General features: G+C 56.9%; 2 protein-coding genes across 7 annotated transcripts in view; both read right to left on the bottom strand.

Annotated features, from left to right (window-relative positions):
• Positions 1 to 1,069: 1,069 nt before the first annotated feature.
• On the bottom strand, positions 1,070 to 4,239 carry CPLANE2 (ciliogenesis and planar polarity effector complex subunit 2). 4 transcript variants are annotated; one of them, XM_032752126.3, is made up of 6 exons: positions 4,184 to 4,239; positions 3,469 to 3,602; positions 3,240 to 3,392; positions 2,530 to 2,654; positions 2,301 to 2,440; positions 1,145 to 1,453 (listed from the first exon to the last, which is right to left on the bottom strand). In XM_032752126.3, the coding sequence occupies exons 2-6, from the start codon at positions 3,569 to 3,571 to the stop codon at positions 1,225 to 1,227; spliced, it is 750 nt and encodes a 249-aa protein (XP_032608017.3). In that variant the 5' UTR covers positions 3,572 to 3,602; positions 4,184 to 4,239; the 3' UTR covers positions 1,145 to 1,224. The 4 variants fall into 4 exon arrangements, with proteins under 4 accessions (XP_072773498.1, XP_032608017.3, XP_072773496.1 ...); XM_072917395.1 differs by having other exon boundaries at positions 3,469 to 3,580; positions 4,184 to 4,225; XM_072917396.1 differs by lacking the exon at positions 4,184 to 4,239 and adding an exon at positions 4,139 to 4,157 and having other exon boundaries at positions 3,469 to 3,580.
• Positions 4,240 to 5,109: 870 nt separating this feature from the next.
• Positions 5,110 to 20,325, bottom strand: part of FBXO42 (F-box protein 42) — a 48,842-nt gene continuing 33,626 nt past the window's right edge. For all 3 annotated transcript variants that reach the window (XM_072917311.1, XM_030289216.4, XM_030289213.4), the window contains 6 exons: positions 10,664 to 10,817; positions 9,626 to 9,736; positions 9,298 to 9,394; positions 8,662 to 8,718; positions 8,050 to 8,166; positions 5,110 to 7,918 (listed from right to left, as the gene is read on the bottom strand). In XM_072917311.1, the coding sequence (XP_072773412.1) occupies positions 6,860 to 7,918; positions 8,050 to 8,166; positions 8,662 to 8,718; positions 9,298 to 9,394; positions 9,626 to 9,736; positions 10,664 to 10,817 (1,595 nt within the window). In that variant the 3' untranslated portion in view covers positions 5,110 to 6,859. The remainder of the gene's footprint in view (positions 7,919 to 8,049; positions 8,167 to 8,661; positions 8,719 to 9,297; positions 9,395 to 9,625; positions 9,737 to 10,663; positions 10,818 to 20,325) is intronic.

A 20,325-nucleotide genomic window follows, 5' to 3' on the forward strand; every position in this document is an offset into this window, starting at 1 on the left:
GGCCGCAGGGGGCGGGGCCACGCGGTTACTACCGGCCACGCCCCCCGCCCACCGGTTCGGTACTGGGGGTTTGGGGGCGTCCGGTTTGGGGGGGCTGCCCGGCCCCCTCGGGCCCCAGATCCTCAGCACCACCGTCCTCATGATCCCGCAGCACCCCAAATCCCATCACCCACAGCACCCCAAATCCCGCAGCACCCCAAATCCCACAGCACCCCAAATCCTGCATCACCCACAGCACCCTAAATCACACAGCAGCACAAATCCCACAGCACCCCAAATCCCATCACCCACAGCACCCAAAATCCCACAGCACCCCAAATGCCACAGCACCCCAAATCCCATCACCCACAGCACCCTAAATCCCACAGCACCCCAAATCCCATCACCCACAGCACCCTAAATCCCACAGCACCCCAAATCACACAGCAGCCCAAATCCTGTATCACCCACAGCACCCTAAATCCTACAGCACCCCAAATCCCATCACCCACAGCACCCCAAATCTCACTGCACCCCAAATCCTGTATCACCCACAGCACCCTAAATCCCACAGTACCCCAAATCCCATCACCCACAGCAGCCCAAATCCCACAGCAGCCCAAATCCCATCACCCACAGCACCCCAAATCCCACAGCACCCCAAATCCCACAGCACCCCAAATCCTGCATCACCCACAGCACCCTAAATCCTACAGCAGCCCAAATCCCATCACCCACAGCACCCTAAATCCCACATCACCCCAAATCCCATCACCCACAGCAGCCCAAATCCCACAGCAGCCCAAATCCCACAGCACCCCAAATCCCATCACCCACAGCACCCCATTCCATGATCCCATTGAAACCCAAACCCCCCGACACCTGCAGCACCCCAAATCCTGCAGCACCCCAAATCCTGCAGCACCCCCATTCCACGATCCCATTGAAATTCAAACCCCCAGGATCTGCAGCACCCCAAATCCTGCAGCACCCCCATTCCATGATCCCATTGAAACCCAAACCCCCCAGGATCTGCAGCACCCCAAATCCTGCAGCACCCACCTCCTGATAATCCCACTGCACCCCCGCTAATCCCAAATCATCATCACCCCAAATCCCTGATACCCGTGACCTCCAAATCGGACAAATCGAGCCACCCATGATCTTTTTCATAGAAAACCGGTGATTTTAACAAAAAACCGCCTTTATCCCTCCCACGCCCACAACCCCCCCACAAGAGGGGGTTCATGTGGGGGTGTCCCCCGTGTCCCCCGGGGTGACACCGGCTGTCACTTGGTCTCGCCGCCAGAGCTGCTCGACCAGAGCGTCCAGGACCGGGGCGACCCGGGCCAGCCCCGCCCGAGCCCCGCTGGTCCCCGCGGTGCCCCCGGCCCGCAGCACCCGCAGCCCCTGCGACCCCTCGAAGGTCCTCACGTCCTCCTCTGTCACCGCCGTGTGTGCCACCAAGTCGAATCTGGGGTGGGGAGGGGATGCAGGGTTAAGGGAAAACAGCAATGCCCTGAAAAATCCCCCCAAAACACCCGAAATTCATCGGGAATTGCGAACCCGATGTGTGGGAGTGTTCTCTGCCTGCCCAGGGACTGAGTGGTTGGGAATCTGGGGGTGCAAACCTGATTGTGGGGGGCACACGGGGTCCAAGGAGATGCCAACACCCCAAAAAATCCCTCTAAAAATACCTAAAGAGGAATGGGGAATGTGAATCCATTGGTGCAATGAAGTGTAGCACGTTCTTGGCCTGCTGAGAAAGTTGGGGGTGCAAACCTGACTGTGGGGGGACACAGGGCCAAGGGAGACCCAGAAAATCCCCCCAAACCCCCTAAAAAATCAATGGGAGTTGAGGACCCATCGGTGTATTCACATTCTCAGCCTAACGAGGTATTGAGTGGTTTGAAATATGGGGGTGCAAACCTGACTGTGGGGGGGACACAGGATCAAGGGAGACACCAACACCCTGAAAATTTCCTTTAGGGCAGCAAAACCCCCCTAAAAATAAGCAGGAGCTGTGAACCCACCATGTGTAAATCATTACACCACCAGGTGTAATGATTTGTGCACATTCTCAGCCTGCTGAGATACCAAATGCGGAGAAATCTGGGGGTGCAAACCCATTTTGGGATGGAGAGGGGGGTCAAGGAACATCTAAAAAACCCCCAAACCCCGATAAAATCAGCAGGTGTTGGGAATACATTGATGCAATGAGGGGTGCATGTTCTCAGGCCTGTGATGCCAAGCTCTGAGAGCCCTGAGGGTGCAATTCCCCCGCCATGGGGTGACTTTTGGGGACCCCCCCAAAAGGATACTTGGTGCCCACGACCACCCTGACGAGGTGGGGGTCCCCGGGGTCCAGCACACGGCCCATGAGCGCCGGCAGCTCCTCGAAGGACGCACGGTCCGTGAAGGAAAACAAGAACAGGGCAGCATCAGCCTCCTCCTTACAGGCCTGGGCGGGTGACACCCCTCAGCGCGGGGTCCTGGGGTGTCCCCCGCCCCAAAACTCGTCCCCCACCCCAAAATGCGTCCCCCACTCACGGGCAGCAGGTGCTCGAACTTGCGCAGCGCTCCGTCCCCGCAGTCCCAGAGGTGCAGCTGGAACAGAACCGGGCGGCCGCTGTCGCAGGGCTTGGCGGGCCAGAACAGCGTGGTGACCTCGATACCTGTGGGGACAAAGGGACTGTCACCCCCGGGTCCCCCAGGGACTCATGGTGGCCGTGGTGGCCTCGATGCTTGCAGGGACAACAGGACTGTCACCCCCGGGTCACCCTTGGGTCGTATCCAGGGACTCGTGGTGACCTCGATGCCTGTGGGGACAACAGGACTGTCATCCCCGGGTGCCCCCGAGTCCCCATCGGGCCGTACCCAGGGACTCGAGGTGGCCTTAGTGCCTGTGGGGACACCGGGACTGTCACCCCCGGGTCCCCCTTGGGTCGTACTCAGCGACTCGTGGTGGCCTCGATATCTGTGGGGACACCGGGACTGTCACCCCCGGCTGTACCCAGGGTCTCGAGGTGGCCTCGATGCCTGCGGGGACAGCAGGACTGTCACCTCTGGGTCCCCCTGGGGTTGTACCCAGAGACTCGAGGTGGCCGAGGTGGCCTCGATGCCTGCGGGGACACCGGGACTGTCACCCCGGGTCACCCCCGGGTCACCCCTGGGTCCCCCCGGCCATACCCAGGGACTCGAGGTGGCCTCGATACCTGTGGGGACACCGGGACTGTCACCCCCGGGTCCCCCGGCCGTACCCAGGGTCTCGTGGTGGGCGGGGGGCGCGGGGGTCCCCCCCAGCCAGGCCACCAGCGCTGTCTTGCCGACGCCGCTCCTGCCCGCCAGGAAGAGTTTGTAGGTGACCGTGGGGACAGCCAGCGCGGGTGGCAGCGCGGGGCGCTCCAGCAGACCTGGGGAGGGGCTCGGGGTCACTGGGGTCACTGGGGGGCTGAGAGCCCGGCTGGGGGGCGCAGGGGGGACACGCACCGAATGCTCTCCGCTGGTTCTTGTGCACGATGGAGTCCAGGTAGGGGCGGCCGGCGGGGGACAGGAGCCAGCCCGGCTCCAGCGCCCAGTGCTGCTCTGCCATGGACCCGAACTGGGGCACAGCCAGGAGCCCCCTGCCCCCGTGGGGTCACGGCATCCCCTTCTGACCCACTCCCACCCTCCCCAGGGTGCCTAAATCCTCCATCAGGTCCATAAAACACCCCCAGCATCCTCCTATGGGGTCCCCAAAAGCACCGCGGGGGTCCCTGACACCCCTCTGTGGGTGCCCCTGACGCCCCTCTGTGGGTGCCTCACCCCCTCCATGGGCTCTGTGCCCTCCCTATGGAGTCCCCACATCCCCCCACGGCATCCCTGACGCCTCTCTGGGCTCCCAAAGCCTCTCTGAGGTCCCTTTGCCCCTCCGCGGGGTCCCACCACCCTCCCATGGACTCCCATGGGGGTCTCTGTGCCCCCCTGCCCCCTCAGGACCCCACCACAGCCCCCCACCCCTGCGGTCCCTGCCCCCCTCAGGGTCCCTCACAGCCGCACACGCAGTCCCCGCCACCCCCGCGGGGTCTGTGCTGTCCCCGTGTCCCCACAGCATTCAAAGAGGGGGGACCCAGCCCCCTGTCGCTGCCCCCCAAACCCCCCCATGCCTCGCCCCTCACACCAATTTCCCTGCGCGGGCCCTTTAAGACGCGGCCCCGCCGCTCACCTGAGGCCGCTTCCGCCTCGCCGTGACGTCACGAAATGAGGCGTGGCCAAAAGGAGACCACGCCCAACAGCGCTGCGCATGCGCGGTGGGTTCTGCGGGCACGTGGAGTGGGTGCGAATTTTGGGGGGTCCCCATCCCAAATTACTGACACGGGAATGACCTGGGGGTCTCCATCCCCAGTTCCCCAGCTTTGGGCTCCACCATTTCCCACACTGGCAGGATTTGGAGTCACATTTCCAGCCACAGCAGGCCCTAAGATCCCCATCCCCAATTCCCGTTCCAACAGGCTGTGGGATCCCCAGTTCCCAGCACTGGCAGGATTTGGAGTCCTCAAATCACAAATTTTCAGCCCCAACTGGCTTTGGGTCCTCTATGTCAAATTTCCTGCCCCAACAACAGGTTTTGAGGTTCCCAATTCCCAGCGCTGAGAAGCTTCGGCATCCCCAGTTACCATCTCCAGCAGTCTTTGGGATCCCCATTCCCAATTTCCATCCCTAACAGGGTTTGGTGTTCCCAGTGCTGAGATCCTTTGGATCCCTGTCCCTGGCAGGACCTGGGATCCACAATTTCCAGCACAGGTAGGACCTGGGTTCCCTGCCCTGGCAGGTTTTGAGGTCCCCATCCCAAATAGGGTTTGGGATCCCTGAATTCCCAGCTCAAATAGACTTTGGGATCCCCAATTTCCAACCCCAATAGGCTTTGGGATCCCAAATTTCTGTCTCCAAGAGGCTTCAGTGTCCCCAGTTCCCTGTGTCCCCCTTTGCCTCCCTCCACTGCTCCAACATCCCCTGGCACAAGTATTTCCCTTCTCTTACCCCAAAAAGACCCCAAATCCCCCTTTCACCCCCAAACTTGTGGCAGCGCAGCAGGAACTTCCCCTCCGGGTCACTCCCACCCCACCCCTCCCCAAAAGCACCAACCATCCATTTATTTTCCTTTTTATTTGTTAAACCACTAAAAATTCGTCGGGAAGGGGGGGGAGAGGGACCCCCATGAACCCCCCCAAAGTGTACACAAGATTTTAAATATCACCGGAATCGCTTCCCAATCCTGCGCTCAGCCCGGGAGTGGCGGGGGGACACCTGAGTCGCGGGGGGTGGGGGGGACACCTCGCTCACAGCACCAGCAGCTCCCGCCGGATTCGGGGACAGGGACCCAAATTTGGGGTGAATTTCTCCGAAGGGCACAGTGGCGAATCACCCCGAGAGCGGGGCAGGATGTAAACTGGGAGAGCGGCCCTGGAGGACATCAAGGCGCCATCCATCCCCGGCTTTGACTCTTTTTTTGGGGACAAAAACATGCAAAAGGGGACGTGGGGATCGATGCCGAAGCCTCGACCGCCTTCCCCGCGTGGAGAAGGAAAATTCCACAGCTCACCCGAGGTGCTCCTGAGGTCTGGGGATTTTTTGGGAGGAAAAAAATTGTGTTTTTCTTTCCCTTAGGAGAAACCAACTGGTTCTGGGATGAACGGGACAGGTGGGATTCGACGAGGGATTTATTTACAGAGGTGGAAACGCCGCGGGTGATGCAAATCCCTCCTCGTCCCCACGCGGCTGGGATGGGATTTAAGGCTCCGACCGGCAAAAAGCTCAGTGGGAATGGAGAGCAAAAAATTCAGGGAAGAAGGGACCACGTCATGGCGCTGCCGGCTTGGGGAGGGCTCCCTGCTTTTAGGGTGCTGGAGGTGGTTGACCAAAACCTGGCAGAATCCGCCCCGTTTCCCCGCCGTGGAGGGGACAGGGAAGGAGGGGGTTGTCCCAGAAGGACGCACAGGTTCAATCCTTTCGGATTTGGATTGAATCTTTGCGGAAGGAGGCACGTGCAAAGATGAGGTGAAGTTACTGCATCGAGGCTGCCCTCACATTTACCAGTGGCTGTCCTTTTCCCTGGAAAACCCACCCTGCTCCCGGGCTCCAAGGGGCTGCTTCGGCCTTGAACGGGATTGGGCCGTTGAATGAATTAAATCTTTAAGTCTAGAAGGGAATTGGCAGCCAAATATCTCAGTTTTGGGGGAATAACAGGATTTTCAGAGTACTTTTGCCGGTCAGAGGGGATCAGGGCTGACCCTGAAGCCTGATCCAGCAGGGCAGGGAGAGGAGGGATGCTAACAATCAAGATTTTTGGCATTTTGACACAAAAAAATGTCCTTTCCTCCTTCTTTTGGTCCTGCCTGGAGGACAAGGGATGAGAGTGGCAGGTGAGAGGCAAAAGAAAAAGGCATCGTGTTTGTGTCGAGCAAAGGTTGGCAGCACTGGGAGACTCCCAGAGGGATATTGCTGTTTTCCTGATGGAGTTGAGCATGGAATTAATCAAGCTAACAGCCTCCTGCCTGCTGCAATTCGGGTTATTCCTATAAAACCACTTCTACTCACAACCCACGAGGAGTTTTCAGAGAGACCGAGACTCGCAAACACGTGGAGAATGAACCCAGGAGGATCCTGGCTGGAGGAATTCCCTGGCTGCTCACCCCGAATCCTCGGATCCTTCCCCGCCTGTAAACACGACTCGCTCACCTGGGGTCTGACTGGGAACTGCCGGGGCAGCGCTGGAGGGTTTGCTTGGACTTTTATTGGTTTCCTGCTCCCTAATTCACAGTTTGAACGCCTGTGTGTCGGGAAGGGGAAGGAGGAGGGAGAGCCGCAGGGCCGGAGGGACGGGCGGCGGGCGGGGGCCGCATTATCTCTTTGCTCGCACAAAGTACAAGGCATTTGTTTTGGGGTAATATTTGACGTTTTGTTTCTTGTCCATCAGGCCACCGAATATGATCAGCTCCCCTCGGCCTTGCACCACCGTGTGTAAACTGGTCTCGGGCGGCCCCACCACGGAGCTGCTGTTGAACACTTTCCACTTGACTCGTCCTTGCTCCTTGGTGTCCTTAATGTCCAGCACGTACATCTGCATGGGCTTGCAGTTCATGCTCTGGTACAGCGGCTTGCCCACGTTCAGCGACTGCGGCGGGTGGTGCCCGAGGCGCCGGGCGATGGGGGGCAGCGAGTGCCCCTCGCCCTGGGTGACGCTCGGCCGCGCGGAGCCCGGCTCGGCGCCCGGGGACCCCGGGGACGAGGCCAGCGGAGGGCTCAGCGCGGCCGAGGCCGAGGCGGCTTTGGAGGAGAGGGCTTTGACGGCCTCGAGGCTGCGGCGGAGCGCGCCGGGGGACACGGCGCCGGGCAGGGCGGCGTGGGGCGGGGTGTGGATGCCGTTGGTGTGCTCCGGGGGGTTCCGCGTGCCCGCTGTCCTGCCCTCCGCGCCGTCCAGCTGGCACGGGAGGGACGTGGGCTTCTGCTCCCAGCCCAGCTCCACCGAGGCCAGGCGCAGATCCCTCTGCTCCGGCAGCGAGCCCCGGCGCGGCGCCAGGGCCGGCCCCACCTTGAGGTCGAATCCCTCGGCGGCCGAGGGGGTGCTGGGGGACAGGGCCTGCACGGGGCTGTCCAGGGAGGCTCCGGGTGACACCGTGCCGCCGTTGAGCACCGGGGAGCTGTCCCCTCTGGCCGGGGACAGGCTGCCCTCCCGCGAGCCCGACGGCGTCTGCCTGCGGGGCCGCAGGGTGCCCCAGCGGCCGTTGACGCAGGGAGCCTCGTCCGTGTTCCTGACGGGAGACTGGGAGCGGAATTCCCGCGTCTCGGGCACCAGGGCGGGCGGCGTGGCGCTGATGGGAGACGGGCGGGAGTTGAGGCTGGGGCTCAGCGGGGCTCTCCCGCTGGGAGCTTGGCTGAAGACCACGACACACTGTCCCACCTGTGGGAGAGCAGGGAACAGGCATCAGGAGGAGCCTTGGTGCTGGGGAGAAGCGGTTACGGAGCGTTTGGGGCAGGGAATAAAGAGGGAGGGATGTGTGTGAGGGAGCAGGGACCCTGCTGTGTCCATACCCTGCAGGCAGGATGGCACCACAGCTCCGGGGCTCCGTGGTCCTCGTTCTCCACCTTGAGCGGCTGCCATGTCCAGGGGTTGGCCTGCATGTGCAGCAACCAGGCGTCTTTGAACAGCTGGGGAGGGAAGGGTCACATTCAGGAGGAGTCTGGGCTGGCATTCAGGAGCCCAGGCTGCATTTTAGAAGCCCAGGATGAGATTTAGCCCAGTTTACTGCTGGGCTCAGCTCAGCAGGGCCATGGTGGGAGCGGTGCTTTGCTGCTGCAGACAGAGGATGCTGACCCAGAGCAGGAGCTGATCCCCCATGAGTGACTACACCCCACTATGGCCATGGATAAATCCCTTCACTGCCATCTGCTATCCCAGTACAAAGTCAGGGCTCATCCTGACGAGCCTCAGTGAACCCAGGGAGCTGCTCAGAGAGCTCCTGGGGTGATTTTTATTAATTAAAGCAGCTCCAGCAACAGCTAAACAGCTTCTCTGGAAAATCTAGCAGGTGGGTGCCCAGATTTGAGAATAAAATGCCACCAACATGCAGAGTCCCCCCCATCCCAAATCCAGCCCCCAGGTGCCAGGGGGATGGTGATGCCCCTGCTCCCTCAGGTACTCACTGCATTGGGACCCCCGCAGCCTCCCAGGATTAGAATGGTCTCGTTGTCTATCACGATCTGGAGGGGACAGAAGAGAGTTTCAGCCTGGGAAGGAGTTTTGGCCTGGCCTCCAAGGGCAGACAGAGGCAGGTTCTCGCTGCACGGGCATTGCTGTGTTCTGTGTGCCCCGGGATGAGCAGTGGAGCTGGGATGGAGCCTGGCCCAGGACAGAGCGGGATGCAGGGCTCATCCCACCCCCTATCCCAAACCAGTTCCTCTCTCCAAGGAGAGTAATCACCCTTCCCAAAGCACTGAGGCCCAGACACCCCTCTGCAAAGGAGGGGAAGGTGGAAGAATTGTTTGGGAGGCTCTGGGAATCACTGACCACCTCAGGCCAGGTGACAGCCATGAGCTCCCTGCCCTGGGCAGGGGCTGCTTGGGGCCGTGTTTGGAGCAGGAGCAATCCCGAGTCAATCCCAGGACTGGGAGAGAGGAGTGGGGTAAAGCAGGGATGGGTTCATCAGAGCTCTGAGTCACTGGGGGAGAGGACCTGGCGGGCAAGGGCTGCACAGATAACTCGGGAATGAATGAATGGAGCTGTGCAGAGCTGGTTGCAGCTGGGATGAGGCTGGGCCTGGCCCCCCTCTCTGGGCTCACCTGGGACTGGCCCCCGCGTGGGTGAGGGCTGGGCCCCGAGATGCTGGGCTTGGACCAAGCCCACTGCTCCAGATCCAGCACCCAGACGTCGTTGCTCCTGCAGGGATGAGACAACACGGCCTGAGGATACAACCAGGGACGTGGGGACTCGGCCTCAGGGCTGGGTTTTATGGCAGAGTTGGGATTTTTTGCAGAGGTGAAGGGTGTGCTAAGGCAGCAGGCAGACCCCAAAATCCTGCACAAAATTCCTCGTGGGTGACCCCAAGACCATCCCAACGCCCTCGTGGCTCACAGTGGAGCTTGTCAGACATCCTGACCCCAAACTTACATCTGTCGGGATCCAAGGGAGCCCCCAAAAACGATCATTTTGTCTTCGATGACACAGGAGGAATGTCCTGCCATGGGAGGGGGCCCGTGGGTGGTCATGATGCAGTTCCACCTGGGAAGAGAGGCAGGAACACATGCCCCAGAGAAGGAAAATGTTGGATGAAAGGCCAAACAAAAAATTCCACTGGCCTGCAAAGTCCTCGAGAACATGTCATGGGGGAAAACCACAGAAAAAACCTCCAAATATCCAAGTAGCAACGAAACTAATTAGAAATCCCAATGTGCTAAACATTTTTAAGGCATGACCAAGTCTCGTGGCCAAGTTAGGAACATCTTCCCTTCCAATTAAGTTTGCCTCAAATTCTTTCCGAGAGAATTGGAAATCTTAATTACAGAGCTGTAACAACACTGCCCAAAGTGCACTGGATAATTGATACTTTGGAGGATGAAAAGTTCTCAGTGCAAGAAGAGCAGAAACCTTCTCTTTGATACAGCATTTTCCTTCTCACACACACCATCAGTGAGAAAGCTGGGTCTAAAATCAGATAAATGGTGTTTAAATGGAAAAGGAAAATTCCTGCCAGCTCCATGGACACTCCTGGATGCTCCAGTCCTGGAGCTGTAAAGGCAGAGATTGAAATGATGGAGAAATCTGATTTATCCCATCTCCCTGAGGGAGCTGAGTTTTGGATCATCACTAAAAACAAGACCTCCAGCACTTCAGGCTTATCTCAGAAACACCTCAGTGCTCCCAGCCAAAGTGATAAAGCATTTAAAACACCCAGGTTTCCCACCTGGATGGGGAAGCTCAGGCAGCCTGGAATATTTAGGTACAAGTCCAGAACTATATGGAAGCAACAGCACCCACGAGCTGCTTGGCAGCACCCTGTCCTCAGCTCTGCTGTGCTTGTGTGGCTTTTTTTTGTTTCAGAAAGAGCACCAGAGACACACCTGGGAAAGCAGGACCACGCAAAGCTTCCCAGGCATTCCTCCAGCTGCATTCCAGAGCCATTTCTCCGGGATCAAAGCCTGCTCTTACCAGTTTTTGGAGGGGGAGTAGGTGTGGATCTCATCGAAGAACCTCTCGGGCTGGTGCAGGGGGTAAGGGCTCGGCCGGGTCCACCCCCCAAAAAGCACCAGCAAGTCCTTGTAGACCACCAGCGTGGCCCCAGCCTTGGGAGAGGGGTAGGAACCTGGCAGGGAGGGAGGAACAGTTAGGAAAACCACGTTTGAACACAAGCCCCCAACTCTGCATTGTTTTTTCCCCAAGTGTCACAACGCGGAGACTCCACCTCTCTGAAAAAAATGAAAATAACATTAAAAAAGAAGAAAAAAAGGCAAAATTAGAGCTGGGAGCCTGGGAAGAAAACTCCTGCCAATTTGTGTCATGGTAATTAGTAGGAGCCTGAAAGCACATCTCAAACACAGCAAAACATCTGTCACTCACTGGCAGGAAATTGCTGGTTTTCCAGCTATCCCTCCAAATTATTGCTTTAGCGCCAAATAAAAGCAATAATTACCTCCAAATACCTCCTAACGTCTCCCCCAGAGGAGGGAGGGAGAAGGGAGAGAATTCCAAGGCACCCGGAGTGGCCCGTGCAGATGTGTGGGGTGCTCACAAGTGGCAGCACTCACTGAACCCCGGGTTTGAGAGGGAAGCCCTGAACTGTGACTGAAGCCATTCCCCGAGTCTGCAGGATGTCGTGCTGCTCTAAAAATCGTGGAAAACCTTTTTGTGTGGCCTGTTTGAGGTTCAAAGGGCTCTGCAAGGACCAGGGGCCTCCTGAGGAGGAGGACCTGCACAAGTGACCTCCTGGCCTCGGTGCCATCGGGATTTGCTGTGCTCAGACGATTCCATGGATCCCAAAGGCTTTCCTGAGCTCACCTCTCAACCTACTGCTGCTCCTGTGGCCCCTGGCCACCACATCCCTGAGAAGCTGTGGCTGCTCCATCCCTGGAAGTGTCCAAGGCCAGGCTGGATGGGACTTGGAGCTGCCTGATCTGGTGGAAGGCATCCCTGCCCTTGGCAGGATGAACTTTAAGGTCCCTTCCAACCCAAACCATTCTGGGACTCTGTGATTCCTGTGGAAGATGTCCCTGTCCATGGAAGGAGGGCGGAATGAGATGAGCTTTAAAGTCCTCCCAACCCAAACCATCCTGGGATTTTATGTTTCTTAACCCACTTGGAGCAGGAGCAGCCTCAATGCAAGAAACCTGTTGGCAAGAGCAACAAGGAATCAAAGGATTTGATTCCTTTGTGTTGGGAAATGGGCCACGACCCGCTGCAAAAGCCCAATCCCTGTGTCTGTGCCAGCACCCTGCTGATGTGTGAGGTGCTGAGCTGCTTCCCAGCAACAGCTAAAGCCTCTGCAGCCCAGCTGACTCTGAGCATCCTCCTCCCCGTGGTGGCCACCAGCACCAGGCACATCACTCCCCCAGCACAGCCACCCTTCCCAGTTAATCCTGGAATTCCCAGCCCAGCCCACAGCTCCGAGTGGGGCAGCTCAAGGGCAGAAAGGGCTCACACGTGGCCACCTCTCCGAACCAGCCCATGCTCCCACCTGGCCCCTGTCCCTTCCCCTGTCCCAGCAGGACTCAGAGACACAATTTTAGCAGGGAATGACACCCAGAACAGACTATTTTTAAAAGAAAGCGGAGCGGCTATTTTAGGATGTTGCAGCTGAGGGAAGCAATTCCATCACGACGGGTTCCAGGTGCTGGGAGGGAAGAGCCCAGCAGAAAGCAACCACTGGGCTGATGCAGAGATGGCCACGGTGTCCCTGAGCCCCTTCCCCAGGGACAGAGTGTGCTGCTGCCCTCAGCCTCCTGGAGAGGAGGGAAAAATGGGAATAAAGCTCTGCAGAAGCACTTAATGCAAGGTTAACATGTAGCCAGAGCTGTGCCAAGGTCTCCGTGAGGACAAGATGCCAGTGAGGGTCACATTTGGCCACTCCCTGTTCCTGAATTCCAGTTTTCCTGGCTCGTTCCATGTGTGCAATTCATTAACCCACACCAGCAGGTTTCCAGCCTAAATAATTCCCTGGCAGTGCAGAAAGTTTTTCTCCTAAGCCTGGCACCACAATAAAACATTTGTACCCGAGCTGGTGAACCCCAGCTGGGTGGATGCCCCAAGGTGCTGGGGTTAAATGGGGTTTTTTTAAACAAAAAGGGGCAGCTAGAGTCATTCCAGGATGGAAGAACATTGGCACCTTGCTTGGAAAGGGACAGAGCAGTGAGGAAAGTCACCCTCCCACTGCTGTAACCTGAAGGTCAGCCCCGGCCTCAGCCAAGGAGACAATTCCCAAGTGAGTCAATGCCGTGCAAACAGCCCAGGGCAGAGGCCAGCCCCGGTTTTTCAGGAAGCTTTGCCTGTTATTGGACATTGTACGGATGTAAATGAGCTGAGTTTCATTCTGCAATGCAGGAAAACTCTGCATTTTACAAGTCAAAGACGTGCTGGCCTCTCAAAGCCTCTCCAACAGCAAAACTGGGATACCTGTGGATGCTCTCCACAAATGAGATGCACCACAAGCATGTCCAGGACCTTGTGCTGGAGCAGGAATAGGTAGAAATCTGGAGAACTAATGCTGTTCATCCCTAAAGCAGGGGAGTGCTGGGTGCTGGGTCCTCGGGAAGGGCAGGAAGGTCCCGAGGGAGCTGCTGGAAGGGAAGGCAGCGGCAGCTCTGTGAGCTCAGGACTCAGGCATGCGGCACAGGGGGACATCAAAGGGACCTGCTCAAAGTCCGGCCCTCTGCAGGATGTGGGAGGTGGGAGCGGCCCTTCAAAGACTCCAGGAACACACGGGATCCTCTCTGGGATGGCACATGGATCGGGCTGAGGAGCCATCAGAACTTTGTTAATGAATTGTACTGGTTCCCACTGCTCCAGTGGGGAACCGCTGCGATCCCGAGCTCCTGACCCCAGTAACAGCACCCAGCCCAACATCCAGATTTATCCTTCCACACCACCACCCTGCCCAACATCCAGATTTATCCTTCCACACCACCACCCTGCCCAACATCCAGCTTTATCCTTCCACAACACCATCCAGGTTATCCCTCCACACCACCACCAAGCCCAACATCCAGGTTTATCCTTCCAGAACATCATCCAGGTTATCCCTCTACACCACCACCCAGCCCAACATCCAGGTTATCCCTCCACAACACCATCCAGCCCAACATCCAGGTTATCCTTCCATAACATCATCCTGGTTATCCCTCTACACCACCACCCAGCCCAACATCCAGGTTATCCCTCCACAACACCACCCAGCCCAACACCCAGGTTATCCTTCCTGAGGACAAAGGTTAGGACAGGCTGAGGATGTAGCAGAGTTCACTCCTCTAAGCACAGCAGGCTCCATCTCTGCACAGCTGACGCTGTTCTTTTGGCTGGGATGAGGAGCAGCTATTTTTTTCCCGGCTGATGGATTTTCCTGGCTCGCAAAGTCAAAAAACCAACCAACCAAAGATCTCTGGCTTCCACAGATGTTTGGAAAAGAAATGCCAGCCTCTGATCGCTCCCGACACGAGCTCTGGGTGTTTTATCTGTGCTGGATCTGCCCTTATAAGCAGTTTTTAAAGCCCAGTTATCCAGCCCTCTAAAGCCACCGGAGCCGCACACGCGTAGATTAACGGGAACAAAGGAAAAGCCTGGCTGGAAGGGCATTGGGACACAGAGTGCCAGACCAGCCCTTTACCTCTGGAAGAGGCAGACCCAGAGACTCCAAAACCCAGCTGGAGTGGGGAACAGCAATGATCAGCCCGTGGTTATCTGCTGGGAGTGCCCAGGTGGAAGGATGGGCTCAGGTCGATGGGGTTTGGGGATATTCCACAGGAGGGGCTGGAGTGGGTCTGCACTGACCCGGGGGGAAGGGAACACATGGAAAGAGTTGTGACTCTGGGGAAGGATGGGAGGGGAGCTGCAGCCAGGAACTGTTTTTACTGGATCTGGTGGATCCTGCAGGGAGCTGACTCCCACCATCGCAGCTGATCAGGTTTCCACGGCACACCCGGATAACCACAGCCATGTGTCCCATCCCAAAGCTGAGAAATTAAAGGGAGCTGCTCCAGCAGCCCATGGATTTCAAGGTGCAGAGGAATTCAAGCTCCCAGGTTCAAAAGCCACCTGCAATCTGCACTCAAGAGGTACACGAAACCATTCCTGGGAAGGGCTCGAGGCTGTCCTTTCACAAGAATCCTGGAATGGTTTGGGTGGAGGGACCTTAAAGCTCATCCCATTCCACCCCTGCTATGGGCAGGGAAACTTCAACTATTCCAGAATGGTCCCAGCCCTGTCCAGCCTGGCCTTGGACACTTCTTCCCAAGGCAGGATGGTGCCTGTTTTGCACTCTGAGTTGTCCTAAATTGGATCCAACCCTGCTCACCACGAGTTTTGTGTTTCCATGCTCAGGGCAGCAGCAGAGCCACATCCAGGGGCAGGTTTTCAGTCTGGCTTTTAGGCTGGACCTGGATTTTCAAATCCCAGTTTCCAGCCTGGGACTCTCATCCACCCCAGCTGAGGGATGGCCCCGACTACATCCCAACCCACAGAGTTCCATCCCAAACTTGTGTGACAGCGTGAAATCCCCAAATCCTTCCCCTTCAGCCAGAAGCAAAACCAGAGAAGGAAAAACCAATAAATCCCTCTGCTTCCCAGGCCAGCAGTCAGCAGATTCATCCAGATCCCTGCCAGGTTTCCCAAAGGGAAGAGGACAAGCTGGTGAGCAGCAGTCCAGAGGCCAGAAGGGGATGAGCATCCCAGCAATCCCAGCCCTAGCACTGGATTTGGGAGATGCGAAAGGAGCACTCCCGTGGGAAGAGCAGCCATCCCTGTTGCACACCCACTCATTCACAAAGTCAAACCCAACACTGAGCACTCTGCTCAGCTGCCTTGGATCCAGCATTTGACATTCACCTGGATTAAACCCCAAAACGTCTAAAACAGAGCACTGGGATTACAAACTGGGGTCTAGACTAATTCTGACCAGGTCTGCCTAAACCTTAGAGCCTGTAAAAGCCACAGAAGTATCATCTTCTCTTACCAAAACCACAGGCAATTTAGTGTTCCCTTCCAGAAAAACCCCAAATTCCATGCTGGGAAGCAGACAGGAATTCAGCCTTGCAGGAGTCTTAAGGAAAAGCCAAACAAATCTCTGCTGATTTGTCTCCTCAGCACAGAGACAAAACCTCTGCAGACACAAATAACCTCTTGGGAAGGAAGCGGGGGAATATCCTGAGTTTATTTGCAATTTTGGGGGGGCAGGTCAGCAACCCCCCGATGCTGACATGCAGACAGAATTCCCAGAGTGGGATTTCCACCCTGCAGTGACTCGAGACTGTGGTACAAGCCCAGTCAAACCCCGGTGTGGAAGCGAAGTTTGGTTTCTCGCAATCCCTGGGAGGTGCAGCAGAAGCCCCGGGGAGGATCAGTCAGCTCCACGCTGTTGCAAGCTGCCCGTGGGTATTTTTTTAACCCCGGCATTTGTGAGGTGCTGCCGCTCTGATAAAGCCGTGGAGAAGGAGAGGCAATGCCCTCTGAACCCCGTGCAACTGGATTTACTGAGTCACTCCGTGCTAATGCCTGGCAAAAATGTCCTCATGCAGCATTGAGCAAACAGTGCCGAGATAACCGCGCCAGAACGCCGCGGGCTCGGCCTCTTATCTCCCAACAGCCCCGGACGGGACCGCCGCAATTCCTGCCGCAATTCCTGCTGCAATTCCTGCAGCTGCACTGCGGGAGAGGCTTTACTGGGATACACCCTGCCCCTCTCCCCAGCAGCAGCACCCTGAGGTGCCGGGAGCTCCGTGAGGTGAGGTGGATTTGGCCCAGCACGGGGAGCTGCTCTTGCAAAAGCCGCTGCTCCTTCTCTCTCCGTGGGTGGAATCCCCAGCATCTACCTCGCCCTGCTGCCCCGCTCGTGGTTTTGTTCCCCGTGAAGTGACGCTGCCCTGCAGACTTCTCCGGTGATTTCATAGCCTGACACCTTCCCAGAAGCAGCCCCTGTGCAATAAGAGACCCCAAAACCCCTGTGCAATAAGAGACCCCAAAATCCCTGTGCAATAACAGAGACCCCAAAACCCCTGTGAAGGAAGAGAGACCCCAAAATCCCTGTGCAATAAGAGAGACCCCAAACCCCTGTGCAAAAAGAGAGACCCCAAAACCCCTGTGCAATAAGAGACCCCAAAACCCCTGTGCAATAAGACAGACCCCAAAACCCCTGTGCAATAAGAGACTCCAAAACCCCTGTGCAATAAGACACCCCAAAACCCCTGTGCAATAAGAAACCCCAAAACTCCTGTGCAATAAGAGACTCCAAAACTCCTGTGCAATAAGAGACTCCAAAACCCCTGTGCAATAAGAGAGACTCCAAAACCCCTGTGCAGTAACAGAGACCCCAAAACCCCTGTGCAATAAGAGACTCCAAAACCCCTGTGCAATAAGAGAGTCCCCAAAACCCCTGTGCAATAAGAGACTCCAAAACCCCTGTGCAATAAGACACCCCAAAACCCTGTGCAATAAGAGAGACCCCAAAACCCCTGTGCAATAAGTGAGACCCCAAAACCCCTGTGCAATAAGAGAGACCCCAAAACCCCTGTGCAATAAGAGACATGAAAACCCCTGTGCAATAAGAGACCCCAAAACACTTGTGCAATAACAGAGACCCCAAAACCCCTGTGCAATAAGAGACCCCAAAACCCCTGTGCAATAAGAGACCCCAAAACCCCTGTGCAATAAGAGGGACCCCAAAACCCCCGTGCAATAACAGGGACCCTAAAACCCCTGTGCAATGAGAGAGACCCCAAAACCCCTGTGCAATAACAGAGACCCCAAAACCCCTGTGCAATGAGAGACCCCAAAACTCCTGTGCAATAAGAGACACCCCAAAACCCCTGTGCAGAAAGAGAGACCCCAAAGGGTCTGGGAATTGGGGTGAGCTCCCCAGCCCCTCGGAGGGGGGGATTGCAGGGCAGGGAGGTGGGACAGTGGGGCTGTGTCCAGCCCTGCTGAGCTCTGCACTTTTCCCTCCCGGATCCTTTCCCACAGCGCGAGGGAGGCGCCCCAGCCTTGGAGAATCCCAAAATGAGTGGTGTTCCAGGAAATGGCTGCTGTGTAATTTGGTGAGGTTACAGCGACCACGGGGCTCCAAACCTCAACTATCCGCTAAGGAGCAGCCTGTAGGCACAGCCAGAGAATCCCAGGATGATCTGGGATGGAAGGGACCTTAAAGCTTGTCCTATTTCACCTCCTTCCACTGGAGCAGGGTGCTCCAAGCCCTGTCCAGCCTGGCCTTGGTCACTTTTGGGGATGGGGAATCCACAACCCTTCTGGATGCAGTCAGAGGAAGTGCAAAAAGCCCGGAAAGAGTCAGGGCTTTGCTGTTCCCAGTATTTGCTGCAAGGACAACAGTTATCCACTGAAACTCCAGCACCTTCCCGCTGCCATTTCCAGCACAGGAAGGGAAATTCAGTGCAGCTCTTTGCACTCCCCTCCTTTGCTGTCTCCCCCTTCACTCCCATTTCCAACCCACCGCTTCCTGAACTTTGCTCCCTCCACGCCAGGGAAGCACTTTTCTCCTTCATTCCAGTAATTCCAGCCTGGAACGCCAAACTCCTGAATATTTCATGGCAGGAACCAAAATCCACCTTTGGACTGCAGGCAAGCACGAGCAAAGGCTCCATCATTCTGTGTGCCTGCCCTGTTCTCCGGGAGTTTTCCAGCAGATGCTTTGGGGAAAGATTAAAATCAGGTTACAGAGTAGGAGAGGCTTGGAAGGCACATGGTGCTGGGTGCGGATTGCACTGCCCCGGGAATGCTGCCTGCTCCATCCCGAGGATTACACCAGTAATCCTGCTGGATTGAGTCCTCAAGGCAAAGGCTGGGCTGCCTTGGAAGGAGCTCCTGCCGATAGATGTCAGCACAGCCTGCCCGAAATTCCCAGGAGGACTTTTCCTTCCCTGACATAGCGGGGGTTTATCCCGCTGACCCCACAATGGACAGGGAGGTACCTGCCCAGGAGGGAAAGCCTGTCAGACACCCAGAAAAGCAGAATAACTGGGCGTGAAATGATCAGCGAATCTGTGTCCAGGGACAACATCACCCCTGGGTGCCTCCCACGCCTCGGGAAGGAGGGATCTGCCTCTGGGGTGCAACACATTCATGAGATGTGAGACACCACCAGTGTCAACAACCCCGTGTGTGGCTCCAGGGTTTTGAGCCTTTTTCCTGAAAAGGAAATAAATTGGAGATGCTTTGTCTGAGCCACAGTTTGCAAATTCCTTGGCTCCAGCCAAACTCGGACAAGCTAGAAATTAAATTCTCTGCAGGGCTGGGAAATCAAACATCGGGAAAAAGAAAAAAAAAATTCCTGATAGAAAAAAATCCTCTTAGAAAATCCAGCCTAACTTCTGCCTAGGTTAAAGGGATGACAGTCCTGCACTTTGGATCATTAAAATGCAAACTGTTCTCCAAGTGCTGGCTTCCCAAGGTGGAGGAGGGAGCACCAAGTACTAGTAGTAGTAGTAGTAGTAGTAGTACCTGCTACTTCTACTACTAGGAGGGATTCCTGCTCAACCCTGCTAGTGTCCAAGGCCAGGCTGGACAGGGTTTGAAGCACTCTGGGATAGTGGAAGGTGTTCCTGCCAGTAGAACAAGGTGAGACCTACCTCCCTGGGCACATTCCCACCTCCCTGGGCACATTCCCACCTCCCTGGGCACATTCCCACCTCCCTGGGTACATTCCCACCTCCCTGGACACATTCCCACCTCCCTGGGCACATTCTCACCTCCCTGGGCACAATCCCACCTCCCTGGGCACAATCCCACCTCCCTGGGCACATTCCCACCTCCCTGGGCACAATCCCACCTCCCTGGGCACAATCCCACCTCCCTGGGCACATTCCCACCTCCCTGGGCACAATCCCACCTCCCTGGGCACAATCCCACCTCCCTGGGCACATTCCCACCTCCCTGGGCACATTCCCACCTCCCTGGGCGGGTGATCCATCCTCCTTCAAAGCCATTCCCGTGGCCTCGGGCACTGCATTCCTGGAGGCCCGGGCACACCTCAGTGGGATGGCTGAGCTGCCTCTGCCCCCTCGGAGGCACTGGGTGACCTTGGTGGATACTGGGAGCGCTGGAAAAGCCGTGGGAATGAGGCATTGATAAGGAAAAGCCGCTGCCAGCTGGAGGGAGGGGCAGGATGCAGCCAGGTAGGGTCGGGGAGGGGGAGGAATGTGGGAATCCCACATTTCAGCTGTAGGATGGGAGGCACAGGGATGTTTTCCCCTGGTGGTGGTGGTGATCCTCAGCCATTCCCCATCCCACTGACCAGTCACCAGCCTTTATTTCAGGGAGCAGATCCCCAGGCAGGGGAGGGATCCCAAACAGGGATCTTTTGGGGCATTTCCTGCCTGGTTCAGTGACTGTGGGATAAATCCCTGCAAGCAGCTCAGCACAGGCTGAGTTTGCTGGTGGGTTTTGTACCCGCAGTCCCTGGGACTGATCCGTGCCAGGCATGGCGGGGTGGCCATCCAAGGATGGATGCCAGTGGAATGTGGTTTGGATCCAGACAACAAAAACCTTCCTGGAGGTTAAACACAGCCAGCAATGCCACGGGCTGCAGGAGGACAGAGCCTGGCAAATCAAAGGGAGGGGAGGTGTGTGCTGTAAACCTAAACCATGGACTAACCTCCTGG

The sequence above is a fragment of the Taeniopygia guttata genome, chromosome 21 (assembly GCF_048771995.1).
Source record: "Taeniopygia guttata chromosome 21, bTaeGut7.mat, whole genome shotgun sequence".
NCBI classification, from domain to species: Eukaryota; Metazoa; Chordata; class Aves; order Passeriformes; family Estrildidae; genus Taeniopygia; species Taeniopygia guttata.

Bases quoted from the DNA above. Each gene is read 5' to 3' on its own strand.
- CPLANE2 (XM_072917397.1), bottom strand. From the start codon at position 3,571: ATGGCAGAGCAGCACTGGGCGCTGGAGCCGGGCTGGCTCCTGTCCCCC. The intron at 3,393-3,468 runs GTGCGTGTCCCC...GCCCCTCCCCAG, and splicing joins GAACCAGCGGAGAGCATTCG to GTCTGCTGGAGCGCCCCGCG. The intron at 2,655-3,239 runs GTACGGCCGGGG...TTGTCCCCACAG, and splicing joins CGCCCACCACGAGACCCTGG to GTATCGAGGTCACCACGCTG.